Consider the following 22,274-nt stretch of genomic DNA (forward strand, 5'->3'; position numbering starts at 1 on the left):
ATCTCCAAATGTTCTAAATATGGAAGAGTGCTCAAATACTTGTCATGTACTTTCAAGTCTTTTTTTCTTATAAGTGAACTATATTTACACTTCAGGAACTCTTAATATCCAGTCCCTGCGATCAAAGTACTTTGATTGTAGAATTTTGCACCTTTTTAAAATGTAAAGCAAAAGTCTTGAGGCACCCCTCATTTCTTTATATTTTGCTTCTCAGGTCCTTCAGAAGAAATTTTCTCTGGCCGCTGGCTGATTTTTTTAATTTATATTTATTTTTTTACTCTTCTTCCGTCCAGCTCTCGAACCTGACCATTTCCAGAGGAATGGTATTTATGATCTATGAATCTGTGATCTATGAAAAACGTTCCTAAGTCAGTGGATGAAAAATTATGTGTCTGCACATAGCAGATAACTTGGCAAACAACAGATGTCTGCTTAAAGAAATTACAGAAAAGCTTGACTAAGACAGCAGATGGTTCAATAAATAAATCGCTAATATGTTTCCCATTTTCCTAGCAAAATATAAAGATTTTTTCTTCTATCGTCACAGTATCTCTACCATTAATAACTTGGCCTCGATATTCGTCTAGTGAAATTCTAGTACTGTGACAGCTCCCTCAGTATATCCTCACCATCAAGTAGGAACAAATGCATGTCGGAACCATGGTTAGTGTGGCGTAGACGCGGGGGAGCTCTATGTCTGTGACAAGCAGAAATGTAAACAATTGAAAGCAGCAGCGGAGTGTAAACTGCATATAATTTGATTTTGAAATATTTTCACATAGATATTCAGACGTTTTTAACACAATGTGCTCTTAACGGTCCCTCTGAATAGTCGATAAAACGTCGCTGACGCCTGAGCTCTCCGTGAGAAGATGGTAAGTTGTAACTGTCAGCGGTTACGTAATCGCGTCGGTAGTCGCTGAATCGGCTGTTAAAGTTTAACCGGTTGTGTTATGATAACCTGTTTTTGCTGGCAGCATAAAAGAAGTCTATTCATTCAGATGCAGCTCATATTTGTACGGCATTGTCAGCAGGCTGGTTATGGGCTGTAACCACAGTCTGAAGTGCAGTTTGGAAACCAATATTTAGACCCAATTTATGCTTTTATTTTGAAAGAAAATAGGTACATAAGGTGTATGAGCTGCTTGAAAGGAAAACAGGAGTTTTATCGACTACTAAAACTGAGGGCTGCTCGGTTAAATCAGCTTGCAGCCACTGTTCGCTTGTTATGAATAAGCCCGAATGACAACTTTCCAATACAATGTTTAGTAAATAGCGCTATGATGGTGGGAAGCATGACTAAGAACAAAGGGGTGTTTCCACCTCACATTTCCTCCTCCATCATCTCGGTGTTGTCTAAAGGTAGTATGGTCCAAAGTTTAAACTGCTGTGAAATTTTCGCTTCACATATCAAACACTTTGCCTTGGACTGACTTTCAGCATATTTGTTTGTTTGTTTGTTTGTTTGTTTGTTTAAATCTGAGGGCATGCTTAATTCACATCAAGTATAAAATATCGAAAGGGGTACCATGTGGTCAAAACAACTTAACCTTGCAAGGCTACTCCCATGGAACAAATGACCTGTTTCATTACTCTTAATTGTCTGAGATATATACACCGTCCACTGTGCTCAACTTGGGGTGATACCATGCATGGATGGTCAGGACCTTCTGGGTCATGATTTCACTGGCTTCTACTCTCCTCCTTTGGCCAGCTCATTATCCTAGCAGCATACCTGATGACCCTCTGCAGGTACTTAGTGGTTGCAGCTTTCGTCTGTGGGATCCCCAGATACTTGTAACTCTTCGTTATCATACTACTACACCTCTCCGAACAACACTTTGTATATCCTGGTGGAGTGAAGCGATCCTATTGGCTTGAAGTTGTTGTATCTTATATACTATCTATGAAGTTGGGCCTAAAAAAAAACTTTTGAAAATTGTAGAGTTTTCTCTCATCAGTGGGTGATGATATCTGTCATCCTGGCTCCCCCTTGCCATAGCATGTGTGTTTTACCTCTTCAATATCTTTCATATTTATCTCTCTCACTCATGTCTGTGGTGTCTTACTGGATGCAGACATCCCCAGGCAGGAATCAAACTTGCAACTCCCACTCCAAAGACGTATAGTCTTACCACTACGCTGGGTACACTATAAACTGATTGACTTCTCCAGAAATTAAACACTTTATCTTATCCAAAACCATAAACAAAGTAACTCACTAGGTGTTTTAGGTAAAAGTAACCTCTTATGGCTCTGCTTGCAGATATATCACGTTCCCTGGATCTATACGCCAGTGCGGACCGTTCTGGCAATTTGGCACCAGCTGACGAAAACTGAGGTGAGGAAGCTCCTCTGAAAATTACCATGTGATGGCTGAAATTATACGGAGCAAAATAAATAGTTTTCTTTCTTTTGTTTGTTTTTTATCATAAATAACCTCCTGTGTGTGGGTGTTGGCTTTTCACTGAACTAAAGAGTAATGCCTCAGTGTAGAAATGGGTCCGCATTGCAAAATAAAAGAAGCTTAATTTATAGTGAGTGTAAATTGTAAGTCCAGAATCTTTTCTGTTCAGATCCCGGAGCTGGCCAAGTGCTCGGTGCTGATGAGGGAACGCAGCAGAGTGGAGGAAACGATCCACTGCATGCAGCGAGCAGGTGCAGGAAACCTGCAGGTAAGTGCGCTGAGTGCAGGTTATACACACAAACACTCGTTTGTAAATGCTCATTTGAAGAGTTTTGATTTCTTATGTGAAGATTGCAAACTCACTACAAGAGTCTTACAGGATCGAAAAGCCTTCACTGCTAAAATCATAGACTTTTGCACTATGCTGTAGGTGTTCTTGACTTAGTGAGATGTTATGAAGTTTTTCTTAAAAAGTGAACGTACCAGATTGTAGACCTCTAAAGTTTTTGCGATTCCACTCATAGGTTTATTTTGGTTCAACACTTGGAATCAACTCGAGATCCTTTAATAATAAGGGAACAGGTCTCACCATGAAGCTGCTTACCTGCCAATTGTCCAATTACTGAAAATGGGGAATTATGTCTAAGAATGGCTGTAAATCCTAAACACTTAATGTAATACCTAAAAGCTGAAGGTCTGCACTTCAATCACATCTTAATTGTTTGATTTTAAAATCCTGTATGATGGTGTACAGAGGTAGAATTACAGTGATTCCCTAAAAGCACATGGAGCTACTGTAACTGTGCATTTATGTGTCTGCTGTTTTCACAGGTAATCTCAGACTTTGACATGACACTGACCAGATTCGCTCACAACAGCAAGAGAGTTCCCACCACTCACAGTGAGCACAAAGACACTGAAAGTGTTCCCATGATGTATTCCAGTATGTATATACAAATTACTGGATGGATAATGCAAGTTTTACCTGTGTGGTTTTTGTTTGTGTCTTCTTTTTAGACATCTTGGATAACAGGCTGCTGATTAATGAAGACTGCACTAAAAAGGTAAGAGCTTTACAAACACATGGGTTAATGTGTTAACTTTAACTATGTTTGTTGCCATGTGGATTGGATATAATATTAATGAGTGTTCTGTTGTTGTTCTGTGTAGATGAGGGAGCTGTTAAACACTTATTATCCCATAGAGATCGATGCTAGCCGGAGTGCTGAGGAGAAACTTCCTCTCATGGTTGAGTGGTAAGAAATAAATGTGTCAGATATTAACTCATTTGATTCCAGTGCCTCCTCAGAGCATACTGAATAATATACAGTGAATTGTAATTTATATACACACTGATGTATGTTGTTAAATGGTTGATATCTTGTATTTATTCTGCTCTCTAAAGGTGGACAAAAGTCCACGAGCTGCTGATTCAGCAGAAGATCAGAAAAGACATGCTGGCCCGGGCTGTGAAGGAATCCAGTGCCATGCTCAGGTACGCACAGCTCAAATTACACAGAACTGATTTATACAGAGAAGAATGTGTTTACAGTTACAGCTCTGTTTACAGTTATGAAGCTTTTTGTCATTTAAAATATTCTTCGAGGCAGGTGATGTCTATACAAATCAATTTATTACACTGTCACAACAAAGCTAATACATTACAGCTGCTCTGCAATGAAAACATTCATTTAGAGGCGAAACTACTTATTAAAAATGAGGTGGGAACCAGTAACATCAGCTGTGTTTGGGTTTCAGATACTTTCAAAAGCAATGTTTAACACTGTAAAGATTATATGAAACATTTCTATTTAACCTCTGTGGTGTTTCTTCATGTTTCATGGTCTAATTTAGTCATGTTTGGTGTGTTTCTGTCTTAAGGGAAGGGTACAAAGTATTTTTTGACCATCTGGCTGAGCACCAGGTCCCTCTGCTGATCCTCTCCGCCGGGGTCGGTGATGTCTTGGAGGAGGTGATTCGACAGAACCACGTCTTCCATCCAAATGTCCACATCATCTCCAACTACATGGACTTTGACCACACTGTGAGTTTAACCACACTCAGCCTCACACACGTGTCATGTGATGGACATGACTGTATACATTTGTAATTTTACGTCATATAATTACTAATATATTACATACATATTAGTGCACAAGTCCATGTTTTTTTGTTTTGTTTTTAAACACAAAACATGATTCGCGGCTAACTGAGAAGAACAAACTTGTCTTTATATTTAACAAAAGCTTTTCACGCACATTGTTTTCCTTTTAACTTCTCTAATAAACATTAATCATCATGCATTAATAGGCATGCAGGAAATATAAGATTTATTATTAATATTTTCTTAAATCTATGCTCTTATAATTGCTTATTTTTGCACGTTAGCTGACTTCTGTCACATCTTGTAAAGTCTCATCATCAGTTTGTCAGTCGTCTGTGAAACACCTTGAACTGCATGTAGTTTGATTGACTGGTTCAGTACAATGGATGTAAAAGCTTGGATCACAAGCTTAAAAAAAAGAATCATTTTGCCAGGTTTAAAAGCTTTAAGCTTCTAGCCAAACCAGTCAGTTTAGACGAACCAGCATCGCACGAGGAATTACTGGCAAGTAAGTTTGCAGTTGGATACGTTTGAGAGGTGTGACAATACACACCTGGTTAGTTGAACCACCTGCCACGTAGTTTTTTGAAAGGAATTTTCAGTTTTTGTTTTGTTTTTTGTACAAATTTTCCTTACAAAGAAAGAAACTGTTACAGCTTTTTAGAAAGGATCCTTTCTGTGTTTCTTACTTTTTACTGAAAAACGTGTCATATTTCTCAACTGTTACGTGTAGTCAGTACATTCATGTTCAAGTTTCGCTCTGCTTTTTGCTAAATGCTTGCTGAAGTTGGATCCAGCCAGTGCTGTGCAATTAAGCAAACTACAGTTGTACAATAATTTACTATAATTCAAATTCAAATTTTATTTGTCACACACACACAACCATACACAGTATGACATGGGGGTGAAATGCTTGTAGCTGTACAATGCCCGACCATTAAATGACAGAAGAAAAGTTTTACAATATTTACAATTTACTACAAAAATTTACAAATTAACTTAGGAATTTACAGTAAAGAATGTGCAAATAGCAGAAGAGATTATAAAGATAAGGATTATAAATTATAGGAATTATAGGATTATAGGAAATGTGTGGTGGTGCGTGTGGTGACGTGTGTGAGAGTCCAGTCTTATAGTGACGTGTTTGGGAGAGTCCAGTCCTACACCTGGTTCAGGGCCCGAATAGCCTGGGGGAAGAAGCTCCTCCTCATTCTCTCTGTTTTGGCCTTAAGGGAGCGGAAGCGCTTCCCAGACCTCAACAGTGAGAAGAGTCCATTGTTGGGATGGGAGAGGTCCATCATAATCTTCCTAGCTTTGGACTTGCACCGCTTGGTGTAGATGGACAGCAGGTCAGGGAGCTCTGATTGAATGATGCGTTCTGCCGAGCGCACCACCCTTTGCAGATCTCGTCTGTCCTGCTTGGTGCTGTTCCCAAACCAGGTGCAGATGTTTGACGTCAGGACGCTCTCGATGGTGCAGGAGTAGAAGTTCTTGAGCACCTTTAGTGGCAGATGGAAGTCTCTAAGTCTTCTGAGGAAGAAGAGACGCTGACGGGCTTTCTTAACCAGGGTGTTGATGTGACAGGACCATGACAGGTCCTGAGTGATGTGGACACCCAGGTATCGGAAACTGTCCACTCTCTCCACTGGCGTGCCACTGATGATGAGGGGTTTGTAATTCCTCGCCTGCTTTGTAGTGAAGTCCACGATCAGCTCCTTAGTCTTGCTGATGTTTAGGAGGAGGTTATTCTCCTGGCACCAGGTCTCCAGGTTCCTAATCTCCTCCAGGTAGGCAGTCTCGATGTTGTCGGAGATCAGGCCCACAACAGCAGTGTCGTCAGCAAACTTGACAATGGAGGTGGTGTCGGATGTGGCTACACAGTCATAAGTGTACAGTGAGTACAGCAGGGGGCTTAAAACACAGCCCTGAGGCACTCCAGTGCTGAGTGAGATGGAGGGGGAGACTTGTTTTCCTACCCTCACTGATTGGGGTCTGTCTGTGAGGAAGTTGAGGATCCACTGACACAGTGATGAGCTAAGTCCTAGATCCGTCAACTTGGTGAAAAGCTTAGAGGGAATTATTGTGTTGAATGCTGAACTGTAGTCCACGAACAGCATCCTAACATAATTCCCTCTGCCAGTGTCCAGGTGACTCAGGGATGTGTGGAGCAGGTGAGATATGGCATCGTCTGTGGAACGATTAGTCCGGTAAGCAAACTGAAGTGAGTCGATGGTGGGAGGAAGTGAAGAAGAAGAAGTGTCTTGAATTCTCTTGTTTTGCATTTTTAGCACATTTCATACCTTTATAAAAGTCCAAATTCACACTTGCAAGGTGGTCGTCTATCTTGCTGGTCAAGTTATTCATTTCCCAGCCTTCCTCTGTAACTGTTGTCATGAGCTGTCATGCATCTTTGTTGTATTGGTCTTTTGAATAGATGTGTGATAGCTTACTTACCTTATTGTAACGCAGCATTTCTTGCTATTAAGGGGGTGCTGCAAGCCTTTAAAGGTCAACTGATTCACACCTTTAACAAGCGAGAAGGCGCTCTGTCACATGCAGCCGGCCTCAGAGAGCTGCGGGGTCGACCCAACGTGCTGCTGCTAGGAGACTCACTGGGAGATCTGACCATGGCCGACGGGGTCTCTGAGCCCCAGAACGTCCTCACCGTTGGCTTCCTCAACGACCAGGTCAGACCGGTGTAGTGCTGTCCTGGGATTTGTTACTTCGACACGGATCAGTTTTAAAAGCTCACTTGTCTGTTTGGTGTTTCAGGTGGAGGAGAGGAAGGAGTCTTACATCAACTCTTTCGACATCGTCCTGGTGAAGGACGAGACGATGGACGTTCCAAACGCCATCCTCAGGTACATTACCTCGTCGAGAGACAACAAGTAAGACGCACAAAAGGATCCGGACTGAAAAATGCACGGATTACCTCATTTACTGCATTCACCCTGTCGCATGCTGGACAATCTCACAGCCTCACTGACCTCATGACTGAATATTTGAACATCAAATCACTCTCTGGACCCGTGTTCACTGTAACGCGGTGCAGATGTTTAAAAACGTACCGTTCTGGTTTCACAGGCACGGGCTGGGCTCCGATTCAAACTGTTTTCTAGTGTTGCATCTAACTGGCCACGTGTTACCTCAGCTTAACTCACCGAGCTGCCAGAACATTAAAACCACAGACAGGTGAAGTTGATAACACAGGACTCCGCATTCTCAGAGCAGGACTATGCACTCCACTAAACACTCCACTCAAGAACCAAGCCTACAAACACCCAAGATCCCAATCCACTGAGGTGCTAACTCCATAACCCACAGGATCCAAACGATCCGCTTTATCAGCACATCCTGTTTTTATTTGCAGGCTGCCCTGCGGGTAAAAACAACAACAAAAAGAAAAATCAGTCTGAACCATTAGCCTGCCAGCCCATTTTACAAGTGTTCTTTAAATGACTAACTTTGTAACCATTTGTGCTAGAGACAAAATTCAGACTGTGCCAGAAAGACGAGAAGACAGATTACACTGGGATATTTGGTCTGAACACAGACAGCACTTCACATTACCGCAATTCCTCAGTCATGTTGGGATACAGAAAATTGGGATATAGAAAATTCAAATGATTCCTGAAAGATAAGAATTTTTTTTTTTAAATTTTACATCTAAAGTTACAAAATAAGTCCAGGCAGCCTGTTTTTCAATCCTAATAATTACCCTGTGATTTATTTGTTTTTTTAGGAAGAAGCTGTGTTTTATGTGTACTGCGTGTTACCTTTGTGTACGCTGTGAGTACTTGAAGTTCAAGTCTAAACATACTGTGCACATGAGTTTCTTCATAGCATGCCGCTATGACAGTGCAGCGAACAGCCTTTTACCTCTGTGTTTTAAACATTTTGGGTCTGTGACAGTGGACACAGACACATTAATCCTGCTATGTTATGGCAGTACTTCACAGCGGGTTGTTGCTGTATGTTAAATGCAGTAAGCTTGTTGAGCTTTCTCAAACATATCGTGCTCAAAGATAAGAAGATGTACATGGACTAGCAAGCGTTTATATTTAAATGTACTGTATATTCTTTTTCTTAAATCCAAAGACAAAACGGATTTCCTCTTGATTTTCTATGCTTATTAACTATCATAAAGCAATAATAAGACCCTGTAAGTCTAATAATAACAACAAATGCAGTTTTATGTTGTGAATCAGTCCTGCTGTAGCATTTCTTTCTATTAGGTGTCTAATAACTCCTTTATTAATATATATTTTTAAATTGTTAACAATAGTTTGCAAGAAATTGAAACTAAATCGGTGCATTTTAGTCTTAACACGTATGCTGGTGCTTTTCAAACAATGTTTTTACTGTTTTCTTGTCTGTTTCAAAGATTCCCATTAAGGTTACATCTATTATCTGGTGCAGAAAGCAGAGATGCGAGCTCACAGTGAGGAAAGAAACAACAGATTGTAAGAAAAAAGGAAATGGTTTTTCTACAAACATTTTAATGAATGTGGTGTTCAGGGACAAATAAAGGTGCTTGTTTGTTTACAGCAATCAAACAGACATTTGTAACACACACAAAAAATGATAGTGAAAAAGATCTTCTGCGCTTTGTCATTTCAAAACTTGAAACCACTAAACCATGACTCCATGTGGGGGAAAAAGTCTCTTGTTGCCTGTTTGTTGGTTGTTGCGGTTTTTTTTGTACTGTGTTGGAGGTTTATCCCTGAGAGAGAACCAAACACTTTTGTCCTCATCACAACTCCTCGTGCCTTGCCTGTTCCCACTCTTTGTCCTCATCCACTTTAAGTTTTAGCTCGTTGGCTGTGATCACGCCGTCTTTATTTCGGTCCTGGTTTTGGAACATGTCGGTGACGACCTGCTCCATGGTCAGCCCGGGCTTTATGCGACCTTTGCCCTCTGCCACCTGCAGCTTGATGAACTCCGCAAACTAAAGTTACAGAGATCGAGAACCATCAGTCACAAATTAGTCAGTGATCACCGTTCACTCGCCTGTTCTAACGCCAAAGAAAAACCCTTGTTTCACTATGTGAAAACAATATCGAACATGAATAATAATTATTTAAAATTACAATTTAAAAAAAAAATCAGCGTTGTTCTTAGTCTCACCTCCAGATGGCAGTAAAGTAAGTTGGGTACGTTTCCGTGAGTCGTCGTTTATCGTTAAGAAAAATCACGATTTCACAAGAAAAAAAAAATCTTACAAAGTACAAGAATCAGTATTTTGATACATAAAACATTAACAGTAACTAATTGTATAGTGTGGGAAACAAATGCAGGCTTATACAGCCTAGTAAGTGCAGGCTAAACTGGCTTGCTTGCATCTTGCCATATACAGAGGTGTGCCAGTCCGTGCAGTCGGGGGCGGAAAAAAGTTATTAGGTTTAGGAAATTGCTTTTTCACTAGGATCAGGTAGATGTGGACATTTTCCCCCTTAAGAAATAAGTTCAACTTTTAAAAACGGCATTTTCTATTTACTTGCAGCGTCTTTGTCTAATGCTAAAATTTGTTTGATAGATCTCAAATATGTTAGTGTGAGAACTATGCAAAAGACTAAGAAATCAATAAGAGGGTCGAATACTTTTTCACAACACTGTAGTTTGCGTAAAGAAAATTCAGTAAATACTTCATAAATCATATCGTGTTCAGTGAGCCTGCAGACTAAAAAAAACAGAACAGAGTTGACAAGCATGAATTAAACTAATGTTAAATAATAATGTGATTATAAAGGAGGAACTCAGACATGATGTCAGTAGACATATTTTAAAAAATCCAACGGTTACTTGGACTACTGATGTTGCTTTTCCTCACTGCCTTTTTTAAAATCCTACTATGTGAAATGACAGTTGTCTACGTACCTCCTCCTGTGGCACCTCTGCATTCTTGTTTATGTCCAAGGCTTCAAACAGGTCTGTAGGAGTGTCCTCCAGCCACACAAACAGGTAACCAGGCGGCACGCCCTTCTCAAAGCTCAGCAGCTCTATGTCAAAGACCAACACGGCGCTGCTCGGCACACCAGCAGCTGGCAGAAAGTTAAAAACACAACTGTCAACATCTGTAAGATGGCAACTTTTACTGGTGCTATGGCCATAAACAAGCATCAGTCATACAGCAGAAATCTCACCTCCCCTTTCCCCATGGCCAAGGTGAGGTGGCACCGTTATCACCCTCCTCTCTCCCACACACATGCCCTGCAGGCCCTGATCCAGCCCGTCGATCACTTTGTCTGAGCCCAGGACGACGTCCTGAAGGCTGCCATAGTTGTGTCTGAGTACAAGGCCAGTTAGGAGACAAAACAAAAAGATGACTTATGCTGATCTAAAATTTGAATCGCTGTTAAAAGAGATGAGGATGTGCGTATTTGTGTGACCCACGAGGAAAAGAGCAGCGTCCCGTCCATGAGGGAGCAGTTGTAGTGGTAGCGGACGAGGTCGTTCACTTCTGTGGTCTCGTTACACACTTCGGGTCTGTGGATGACCTGGACAGCCACCGTGTCGTTGGGGTTGTGGAAGTCGATGACGTGGATGTCAAAGACGAGCACAGCAGAAGGAGGGATCACATCACCTGGTGAGACCATAGAGAGGTTTCATTTAACGAAAAACGCACATCAACTATGACCGTCCATGAGCCAATGATGTGATTTGTTATTGGTGTCTAGTTTTTGTGTCGTACTATAATCTATACATAAGCCAGGATAGGATTTATTAGGTATTATGTAGTAGCTTAACACTGCCATTTTACATTTTTATTATGCACTGCATTGACACCCTTAAGACATAATAAGATTTCTGTCAGTTTGAGTTGGTTTTATTTTCTGGAGGAGAGAACTTCCCTGACGCTTGGAAACTTTACACTGACTCACCTGCTCCGTTCTCTCCATAAGCCAGATGTGGAGGAATAGTGATCTTCCTCTTCTCCCCAATGCAGAGTCCCAGCAGGCCCTGATCCATCCCCATTATTACGTACCCCATCCCAATGTAGGTGTTGTAAGTGCTGTTCCTCTGGTAGCTGGGGACAATAAAAAGGCCAAAAATGAAAGTTTATGTTTAAACCTTAAGCTGTATTGGCAGTGATGCGACAGCAGTATTATTTCACATATAAAATGAAAATTAAGCTGCAGCCAAATCAGCAGAGCATGAGCTGACCTGGTATCAAAGGTGACTCCATTCAGGAAGGTGCCGTTATAGTGGTACCGAATGTAATCTCCGACCACGGACCTGCGAGTGCATGACTCCGGCACCACCTGGTTCTCAACAGTGATGTTATCCTTCGGGTTGTGGATGTCCACCAGCAGGACGTCGAACACCAGAGTCGCCTGAGGGGGAATCTCGTTACCTGGCAGACAGAAAAGTGGAGAATTTTGGATGTCACATCTACTAGTTGCAACATGCAAGTGGTTGGATATAAAGAAGAGTTTCATTTTTATTCATCTTTGATTTATTCAAAACTGCAAAGAATAAAAAGGTTTGTGATACACCACAAAAAACGTTTAACTTCTGGTTTCACAGAGTATTTTGCAGCATCCTTAAGCATCAAAATCACGTTGCCTACCTCGGCTTTAATGTTACCGTCTCAATTATTTGACTTATTCTGTTTGTAAAAATGATTTCCCTTCACAAATACATTGATCAGCCACAATCGGTCCCTTCTTGAATCAACATTTCAATCTCTTTATGAAATTCGGAGTTCCTCACCTGATCCCTTTTCTCCGTAGGCTTTGAACGGCGGGATGACGATTTTTCTGATCTCTCCCACACACATGCCCAGCAGGCCCTCATCCATGCCCTTGATCATCCAACCCTCACCTACTAGGGAGTTGTGTGTCTGTTTCCTGGTGTAGCTGCGTGGGGCTCATACAAGCGCAAAGTCAAACACACAACTTCACACAGACAACATACCTGGATGACACAGCACAGACAAATTAGAGCTGTGATTTGGATTAAAGATTTGATGACTTAGACTTAGGGATAAAATTGCCTAAAAATATTGGTCCCATTCAACTCATGCTGGTTTGAAGAAAGAGTCAATAAACATCTTATCTTCTTCAGAAAACGGTCACCAAAGTCAGAATTCACCTGGAGTCAAAGACTGTGCCGACGAGCAGAGTGCCGTTGAAATGGTAACGCACAAAGTCAGTACGCATCACGGAGCGCTTGCAGTCTTTCGGAGTGGTGATGGTTGTGGTTACAACCAGGTCGGCCGTGTTCCACAGATCGAGCAGGTGGATGTCAAACACGAGGGTGGCGTCTGGAGGAACAACGTCACCTGAAAATAAGGTTGGATGACAGTTAGGTGGAAGCTGCCGACAGATATGGGTGGAAGCAAAACAAACAAATAACTTATGGTCACTAAGGCTTTCACACTGTGCTCCAAAATCCACACAAGCATTGATTTTACATGCATTTCCGTAAGTGATACATTACAGTTGAAATGGGATGTTGGTAATTTAGTTTCCGGTACGTTAACGACTACAAATACAGAAGAATAACTCTTGTTTAGATACATTTTGAGTGCCATTAAGTTTGCATTTCAACACTTAATGATGATATTATTATTATCAAGTGTTGTATGACCCCCAAGCTGTTATTTTTGACTTTTCTAAATGTCATTTTGCTGCTACAGCAAGCCTTTGCATTTTTTATTTTATTTTATTATTTTTTAGGGCCTTTTGCAGCCGAACCACCACAGAACAGTGAAGCCACCTTAACTCTTTACCCCTTGAAAGCCTACTAGGAATAACCCTCTCCTGGCCCTAGTTCAAAATGTTAGTGAGAGTGGTCTCTGCCTATGCAACCACCCTTAAAAAAACAAAACAAATAAACACAGAAACTATATAATGGTACAATGGGTTGCCAAATAGTGTCTTTAAGGGGGGAAAGTTAGTAAGCCTGCTAAAGAAGCAACAGGCCTGTCTACAGAAACCAGAAAGCATTTCTATGCTGGACAACTGTCAGTTTGTGAAAACGTGATTACACAAGTTTGTTTGTAGATTTGAATCACATACGCATGACATCTGAAATGCAAACAGCCCACCTAGGGTAGCCAGGAAAACTATAGGCTATTTATGCACACTCTAAAACAGAAGAGCCACAAAGTAGCTGCTACGGAGCCAAGTTGAAATCCTGGATATGAGCTGTTGGTTAGAGTGGAAACTCTCTTGTGTGCTATAAAAACATTTTAAAAAGATCTAACTAAACAAGCCCAAATCATTATCATCTATGCAGTACATTGTTTTCTCTAGATTCACAGCTGCAAACTCTTTAATCATCCCACAGCCATATTGCAGTCCAAATTATTGTATGTGTCTACCCCCGTCTGCTGTGGGTTGCATTGAGTTGAGTTGAGTTGGGGCATTTTTGCGCTGTACAAGTCTACAATGGGTATCAATAATCTATTGATAAAAACGTCCTTTGCAAATTAGTGCCTAATAATGTTCACACATGACCTCTGCACTCACCTGCCCCGGTGTTTCCATAGGCCAGCTGTGGCGGGACGGTGATTTTCCTGCGCTCATTCACACACATGCCCTGCAGACCTTTGTCCATCCCCGCAATGAGCCGACCCTCCCCGATCAGGCCGACTTTAGCTGCTCCTTTCTGATGGCTGTGAAGGAAACAAAGGAACGTCACAAGTGGGTCAAGAGAGGGCTGCCTCTGCTGAATGTGCATGTAGAGCCTCATTAACGGAATCTGCAAACTTGCTTGAACTTGTAAATCATTATCTCGGTATTTTTGACATTTCTAAATGTCATTTTGCTGCTACAGCCAGCCTTTGCATTTTGGGGATTTTTTTTAGGGCCTCTGCAGCCGACAATGAAGTAAAAACGTAAATTATAGCGTAATGTGGACCGACTCACCTCGAATCAAAAGTTTTTCCGTCGATAAATGTTGCGTTATAGTGATAGCGGACGTAATCTCCGCTTTTCACTTCTCTGGCGCAGTCTTTGGGGATGAAGTATCTGTCCACGACTACATCTCCAAGCACAGGACTGGGGTTACACTCCACGAAAGAGCCGGAGATGAGAAGGAAAAGGGCAATGCAAAAGGAAAACATTGTTTGCAGAATAACTTAAAATGGATTTCAAATAAAAACGCCAAAAAATTAAAAACATAAATCAGTTTAAGCCCTGCGTTGGAGTGCGCTCTTCACAGCGCAGAGGGGCCGGGCTGCAGATGTGGAGCTGGGCAGCGGTGTCTGAATGCTGTAAACGTGGACAACCTCCAGCTCGCTGTACAAACTTTTTTTCTTACCATGGTGGAAGGAATGTGGGAGCTGGGAGAGGCAAGCCCCTCCGTCAAACTTACCACAATAAGAAAAGAAAAGAAAAAAAACATGAACTCCTTCAAAATAAGATATAGCGGTAACTGCGTTTTACTGGGGAAACCACAAAGTAAAAAAACAGTAATGATAAACATAACAGTACACAAGTCCCCGGTCATCACGTGCTTTTTGAAATACAAATCACTCCAATCGCTTCCCACTGAATGTTTTCCTCACATTGGTTTATAATTTAACCAAACACAGGCTTTGAAAATTGTTCCAAATCTCCTCATTCTGGCCTTTGCTTAAACATTATCTCTAATGCACAAAATGTCATCTTTTCAGCATATAACCACTTTGAAGTCTGTCAGTGCGTCTGGATACCTAAAAAATGTAACGTTTGCTTTTTATTTTGAAATTAACGGCGCCTGTTCTTCTAGTGTGCTTTGACTCCTCAGCACCGCTGCACACAGCTGTGGGAAAACCGAATCGCCTCTTTGAGCCGTAAAGTAGCCCGAGAGCCTCAAATGTTTCAGCTTTTCATTAATGCCGTGAAGTTCTGGATCAGTCCAACTCATCTGGTGCTCACTTCCTTTACGTTGTCAAAAAAATCTCAAAGAAACACCAACAATATAGCTCTTATGTTTTGAAAACAAAAAAGATGTCACGTGTAGTGAAGTTTTATTTATCTGTACAAATGAAAACGAGCTCTCTATAGATTATATGTACTGCTTATTGCGTGATATTACTTCAATTTGAAAACATTAAATGGAACTAAAATGAATGACTTATGAAAACGTCACCTTGGTACAACACAGAGTAATCGATGGAAGTGATTTCAGATGTTTCTGTGTAGTCAACAGGATCTATGACGCATCCGTACCTACATTATAATTAAGTATTTTCGGCTCGCAAACATTATTTTCTAGAACTGTGATGTTGTATTTGTTGCAATTTCTTCTGCCCTCTTGGCCAGCTCTCTTGAAAAAGATCGTTTCAAAGATCGGAATGATCTCGAATTGATATCGGTATAAGACATGTTAGACAGATTATAGGCCAATAAGTCATTCACAACAGTTTCAGTATTGACAATCATTTCATAACCAATGCTGGAAGGGATTGTTTTTTTGGCAGAACGCTTTTGGGTATGGCAGGCGCCGAGGGCGCACTGGAAATCCCTTTTACGCACGCGGCGACTATAGGGACAGCTGTGGGCCTACATTGAGAAACTTGAGACAGCCGCGGCTGAAAGGCCCAATCCATGAATTCCAACAGACCCCTAAGCGGTTCAGCAGACCACCACCACACAGTAAACGGTAAAGCATTAAGACAGAAGACGGAGGACTGCGATGTGACCTCACCATGGTGACATTATGCGCAAAAGTAGACTCGCTGGTAACACTGCTTTGTGTGACCTTTGTTTTAATGACAAAGGCACAATATGAAAACTACAATTTTCGACATTTTTCCGGAGAGGACCTCATGCCCCTCACCGCTGCGTACGGGAAGGCGCTGGATTATTACGCAGCGGGAAACTGGACGGAATCGATCCAGTACTTGGAATTAAGCCTACGTTTGCACCGGCTTCTGAAGGACAGCGTGAGACACTGCGCGAGCCACTGTAACTCGAGCAAGCATGACGACGAGTCTTTTGCTGGATACCCGGATCTCCGCGTCTACTGGAACGTTATGATGAAGGCGACCTGTCAGAAGAAGTGCAGGGCGCTTTTCCCCGCGTTCCAGCTGCCTCCTCCCGGCCGAGAGATCCTGGAGGATTTCAGCAGAAGATCTCCCTACAGATACCTGCACTTTGCTCACTCACAGGTCAGACAACCTCCAATAAATTCACCACACCCATTTATCTAGAGGTATTTGCAATATGTTAAACTACTATTTTTTTTTAAATACTTCCGTCTGGTTTGGATCAATATATACATTCTGCGTGTAGACTAATGACAAATTAAAGAAAAATAATAGGTTGATTTCACTTGGACGCGCAATAGAGCAGAAAACTTTAAACGGAGCCATGTGTAATATACCTCCAAATATTCCACTCTGTTGACTTTCAAATGTCGGACAAAAATAAATAATTCTAACTCCTGCAGCGATTTTTGCGGTGATTTTTAGTTTGTGCGATAGAAAAAACAAAACAAAAACAAAAAACCCCACAGACCTCTGTGCGCTATTTCACAACATCCAAACTAATTTGTGTGCACAGCTGAATGACCTGCAGAGGGCGGTACCATGCGCCCACACCTTCCTCCAGAGGAACCCTGAGGACCAGCAAATGCAGCAGTTGATGGAGGAATACAAGAGCAAGTATGACCTGAGCGGCTACCTCATTGACCACGAAGAACGACCCTACGAGGTGAGAAGCGCTCAGCCATTGTTCTTAAAGTCTGGAAAAGCCTCACTTGCAATCTCTTAAAAAAAAGAAAAAAGAAAAAAAAAAGGAGTATGAAGTCTGCAAAGCAACATCTGCTTAAGTCAAAAACAGTTTGGAAATTGTTTAGATAAAGCAAAGAATGGGTTCTACTAAACACTGACTGTATTTACTACATTGATTGAGTCAGTCCAAAAACTGTCCTGATGGAAAAGTCATTATGTTTTCAGTTTCAATGCCCCAAAGCAGATCCAAACTCCACTTGGAAAAAACCCCAGAAATACAAGCCAAAGCTTTTGTGTTGGCTCACACAGACTCCTGACCCAAACATGAAATCTTGACACGCTATCCTGCAAGAAACTACCTCACAAGTTGAAGTTATCTGCAAGGACGAGTGGGTGCAAAATTTGTATAAAGCTTCCCAAACTTATGCATTCATGTGTTATTGGGGCTAACACATACAAATCAGAAAACAATGAAATACTTCAATGAGACTGAACTGCTTGAGATGTAGAAGGTGCTGTATTGGGCCTTTCTTTTATAAGTAATAGAGTGAACAGACTCTTTACTTGGATTATTTACAATTTGCCAGATAATGGTTTCTAATTTTGTTTCCAGACGTCATTTCTGAGAGGAGTGAAACTTGTGGGTTCGGGCGACTACAGCAGCGGTGTTCAAGAGTTGGAGGAAGCTCTGTGGCTCTACTTCCAGGAATATGACCTGTGTCAGGCCGAATGTGAAGGGATCACTCAACTTTTACCAGACAGAGACTTCTATGCAGTCATAGCAGGTTGGTGTGTCATATTTTAAAATGTCCAGATTATCAATATACTCACTAATGAGCATCTAAACGACACTAAAATCTTCTTTAAAAATAAATCTAAATGTAAAAGCTGTGATTTTAGAATCAGAAATGATTCTGGATCCAGTGTTTCTTCTGTTTTTCAGCACACTTCTAGTTTCATGTAATCTGAATTCTTTCTGCTTGTCAACAGATGCCTACATTGACACATTAAGGTGCAAACTGAGGTGCGAAGAAAACCTGACACCGAATATTGGGGGTTATTTTGTAGTGAAATTTGTGCCCACTGTTTACCACTACCTCCAGTATGCCTATTATAAGTGTAAGTTCAGCATCATCACAGATTCTGAATATTCTTTCTCAACACTTTCTGCTGTTGAATCTCTGAGTGTTTGTGGTCTGTGTATTCTCTGCACAGTGAACGATGGACGCAGTGCCGTGCCCTGTGCGCACAGCTACTTCCTGTTCGAGCCTGAGGACCCAGTCATGAAGCAGAACCTGCTATATTATAAAGCCTACAGTCAACAGTGGGGGCTTCAGTCCAACCACTTTACCCCCAGGATGGTAAGATGAAAATTGGAAAAGTTTGTTGCAGAATAAAGTTGAATATCGCTCTATAATAATCATGCCACCAATCTTTGTCTTAACAGGAAGCTTTCAAACACTACAACCAGACAATAATGCAAAAAAAGATGTTGGCATTTGCAGAAACATACTTCGGTCTGTCTGATGAGGTGAGCTTCATACAAAAACAGCTCATTCTTTGGCCACATAAGAGCTTAGATTGCCTGAAATGCTGAATGAAATCCCTTATAAACATTGATTATCCAATATAATCCAGTATAATCAATCTGATGTTTATTGAACATTCAGGGAGAAGTTTTGTGGCTGCATGTTTTAGCACTTTGTAATGTAATTGCGATCTGGATGGTTCTTCCAGGACTTTCTAGGACCAGAGGAGGTTGCACGGTCGGCCCCAGACTCTCCTGATGCTGAGTTTGAAGGTATTGGAGATTATGAGGAGTCAATTTATGCAAACTGGAAGCAACTGAAGGGCAAAGGGGATGCTGGCGAGTCAGACATCTGACGACTTTCTGGAGTTTACAGAGAATAGTCTGACTATAAGACTATAAATAACCACTTGTTACAACCAAGGTATGCAGAAGAGCGTCTGTGAATGTGCAACATAGTGCCACTCCTGTCATTAAGAACAAGAAACTGAGGCTACAATTCACACAGGATCACCAGAACTGGACAACAGAAGCTAGACTGGAAAACTATTGTAGTCTGATGATTCCCACAATCCGGGTTTCTGCTGTGACATTCAGACAGTGGGGTCATAATTTGGCATTAACAACATAAAAGCGTGGATCCATCCTCCCTTGTAGCTACGGATCTGGGTTAGGATTATGGTTAACACATCATGTCACAAAGCTCAAATCATCTCAAACGTTTCTTGAACAAGACGATGAGTTCACTGTACTCAAATGGCCTTCACAGTCACCAGATCTCAGTCAAACAGATCACCTATGGGATGTGGTGGAATGGGAGATTCCCATCATAGATGTGCAGCAACTGTGTGACAATATGTTGATAGACCAAACTCTGTGATAAATGTTTCCTGCACCTTGTTGAATCTATGCCACAAAGAATTAAGCATAAGCAGTCCTGAAGGTAAAAAGAGACCCAACCCTGTGCTAGCAGTACCTAATAAAGTGGCTGATCAGTGTAATTAGACTTTAAAACTAGTAATATTGTAGCTGTCACAACAAACCGGGTCATTATGAACATGAAACTGAAGTAGCAAGTTAGTCAGCGTTGCACAGATGGTCAACCAAATATTTACAAATTATCAAATACTTTCAAGCCAGATTCAGTACAGTTTAATACAGTATATTAAGCAAGTCGGTAACATTGTATTAAAATTGTTTAGCTGTAAACTTCATCTAATGTAACACAAACAATCAGCAACAAAAGTTTAATTATATCTGGATTCATAGCAGCAGACACTCATGCAGTGGATCACAGAGTCACTCGAGTTCAGGTAGGTTTTATTATGGGTTTTAATATACAGTAATATGAGTATTTACACTGAGAGCCAGGTTACCTAAAACTAGACAATGTTGGCTTTTAATAGTGAGTAGTGCCAAAGTCCTTTTAATAAGTCAAACTACAGTATGCGATCACAGCTACAGTAAACATGGTGTGACCTGAGCTTCCAGCACACTCAAGGACAGACATGTCCTAGAGATTTTTTCATGTTTCTACAGCGTTTATGGGTGAAAGAGTCCAACTGTAATTTTAACAGATATGTTAACCCTTTAAATGAAGCCTGTGGTGACAAATATTGAGCACGTGTGACGTTATATACTGTTAAAAGTCTTTTTCTTGTCTACAAAAACAATTTATTAAAGTTATTTTCAGGAGGCAGGAACCCTTTGTGTGATGGACTTCAACTCAACGTATCAACACTCCTTTAACGCTCCTGTAGGTTGGCTGGCAGTGTAACTCGGATAATTTCTTCTGGCACCTGTGCCAACGACTCTTAATGCTATTAATGATAAAATACAGCTTTGTGTGACAATCACAGGAGTATAAGCCTCTTAACCTGATCGACACGCTCTGATACTCAATTTTTTAATGCACTTATATACTGCTCATTATGTGGATCTGTTCAGTCAGAAGTATATAACCTGTAACCATTTAGAGACAAAGCATAATCAGCTAACCTTCAGAAGCCAAATTAATAATTCATGTACATTTCTGGACTTGAGGGAGATCCTGCGAGACATCTGTGTTGTCTCGTTATCATTTTTCAGTATGAAAGTCTAATACTGGCATGTATAAAACACACGGCCGTAGCCTGAGTGAGAGCCAGTGACATTTCTGAGCATTCAGAGAAGCTGAGATTTCCCCTAAGATGCAAAGATTTACATCTCTTCTCACTGATTAAATCATCCAAAACAAGCAGTTTCAGGCGGTAAGACTGTTCTCTCTTCAGGCTTGTGCTTCCAGTCAGAGCGGCAGTGAGTCACTGCTGTCTAAAGGGTCAGTACATTATATATAAACAGGACCCATGTTCAGCATACATGTATGCATACAGTATAGTTTGTATGCGGATTACAGGATCATACAGCGGGATGAAACATTGGGTGCATACATGTGCAGCTGGCCATCCAACACCATCCCTCGCAGGTTGGAACTACACGTTCATACATTAGCAATTATTATGTAGAAGCATTGATTTAGGATTAGGAAAGGAAGCATAAGGGGAGAAATTATGGCTATTACTCTGGAATGTAAAGGTCTACAAAACAAAACCCTCATCTAGACAGACAAGATGTCAGCAGCCTGATATTTTTACACTTCTATTACAGCTAAAGTCACACTTCTGAGAGGAGGTGGTTGTGCTCTCCACGAGGTTAAATATGTAACTGTTCTCTAATACAAGGCTTCATTAAACAAGTCAAGACTGAGCGAGGTGCATGGCCTACCTTCTGTGAAATCATTTAAAGGGGTGAAGCTTTTTAACAGTCAGTACAGCAGAAGACCTGCTGTGACCTGTCGAAGCGAAAAAAAGAAAAGAAAAAAAAAAAGCTTCTGTGTGTGTCCCAGACAAAAAGAAACAAAGATGTGGCAAAATGAAACAGGAGGAGGTGACGGCAGCAAAAGTGACTCAGACAGCTACAGCCAGACTTTATGGTCTGTAGGAGTGCCCTCAGAGCTTCCATACTCCTGATTTATTTTTCCAGGTGGCTTGAGTACCAACATAAGAAACAGGAAAAATCTGAGGGCCAGTAATGGAAGACATCTTTGTTTTGTCTCCTCAGAGTGGACTGCACACAGTGTAAGGAAGATAGGACAGCAGAGAGATATGACTCAAACTCCCTTAGATCTGGAAAGAGAAGAGGAATGGGGTGGAGAAAAAAAACAAGAGGAGAGGATAAGGAAGATAAAGAGGTGGGAGAAGAAGATAAAGATTGAGTCCCAAACTGAAAAGCCAAAGACGAGCCTTTCAGTTTTCTACAATGTAAATGACACAGAGGCAAAAACTGAGGAGAAGCAATCAGCAAAGGTTTATCTTTGCTCGAAAAACTGCTTTAATGACTAATTTAAAAACAGCTGCCAATTAATTTTCTGTTTACTAATCACTAAAGCAGACAGAAGATCAAAATATTTTTTTTAAAAAAAACGTCATTAATAAAAAGTGAACCTTTTATTAATGAAATGATACAAATCAACACAGAAGCTATATGCTAGGAATGGCAACCAACTCTGAAGCGGCACGCAGCACAAATA

At 41.1% G+C, this 22,274-nt stretch overlaps 3 protein-coding genes across 7 annotated transcripts; 2 read left to right on the plus strand and 1 right to left on the minus strand.

Annotated features, from left to right (window-relative positions):
- The first annotated feature begins 686 nt into the window (after positions 1-686).
- Positions 687-9,189, plus strand: LOC309712294 (7-methylguanosine phosphate-specific 5'-nucleotidase-like). 4 transcript variants are annotated; one of them, XM_082542987.1, is made up of 13 exons: positions 687-875; positions 2,267-2,341; positions 2,577-2,675; positions 3,239-3,308; positions 3,425-3,471; positions 3,578-3,663; positions 3,813-3,902; positions 4,289-4,451; positions 6,659-6,718; positions 6,998-7,198; positions 7,284-7,372; positions 8,254-8,300; positions 8,896-9,189. In XM_082542987.1, the coding sequence occupies exons 1-13, from the start codon at positions 873-875 to the stop codon at positions 8,904-8,906; spliced, it is 1,041 nt and encodes a 346-aa protein (XP_082399113.1). In that variant the 5' UTR covers positions 687-872; the 3' UTR covers positions 8,907-9,189. The 4 variants fall into 4 exon arrangements, with proteins under 4 accessions (XP_082399113.1, XP_082399111.1, XP_082399112.1 ...); XM_082542985.1 differs by having other exon boundaries at positions 8,254-9,189; XM_082542986.1 differs by lacking the exon at positions 6,659-6,718 and having other exon boundaries at positions 8,254-9,189.
- On the minus strand, positions 8,991-14,728 carry fkbp10b (FKBP prolyl isomerase 10b). The gene is made up of 10 exons (XM_082542981.1): positions 14,387-14,728; positions 13,988-14,133; positions 12,606-12,795; positions 12,225-12,370; positions 11,676-11,865; positions 11,393-11,538; positions 10,905-11,094; positions 10,655-10,797; positions 10,389-10,552; positions 8,991-9,459 (listed from the first exon to the last, which is right to left on the minus strand). Exons 1-10 carry the CDS (start codon positions 14,581-14,583, stop codon positions 9,265-9,267), a joined length of 1,707 nt encoding a protein of 568 aa, XP_082399107.1. The 5' UTR covers positions 14,584-14,728; the 3' UTR covers positions 8,991-9,264.
- Positions 14,729-14,921: 193 nt separating this feature from the next.
- LOC309712292 (cartilage-associated protein-like) lies at positions 14,922-22,204 on the plus strand. Of its 2 annotated transcripts, XM_082542982.1 has the most exons (8): positions 14,922-16,614; positions 17,009-17,158; positions 17,792-17,963; positions 18,169-18,297; positions 18,394-18,539; positions 18,626-18,709; positions 18,916-18,979; positions 21,806-22,204. In XM_082542982.1, exons 1-8 carry the CDS (start codon positions 16,153-16,155, stop codon positions 22,084-22,086), a joined length of 1,488 nt encoding a protein of 495 aa, XP_082399108.1. In that variant the 5' UTR covers positions 14,922-16,152; the 3' UTR covers positions 22,087-22,204. The 2 variants fall into 2 exon arrangements, with proteins under 2 accessions (XP_082399108.1, XP_082399109.1); XM_082542983.1 differs by having other exon boundaries at positions 18,916-21,901.
- Positions 22,205-22,274: the final 70 nt, after the last annotated feature.

The sequence above is a fragment of the Aulonocara stuartgranti genome (genome assembly GCF_965226115.1).
Source record: "Aulonocara stuartgranti genome assembly, chromosome: 8".
Classification (NCBI taxonomy): Eukaryota; Metazoa; Chordata; class Actinopteri; order Cichliformes; family Cichlidae; genus Aulonocara; species Aulonocara stuartgranti.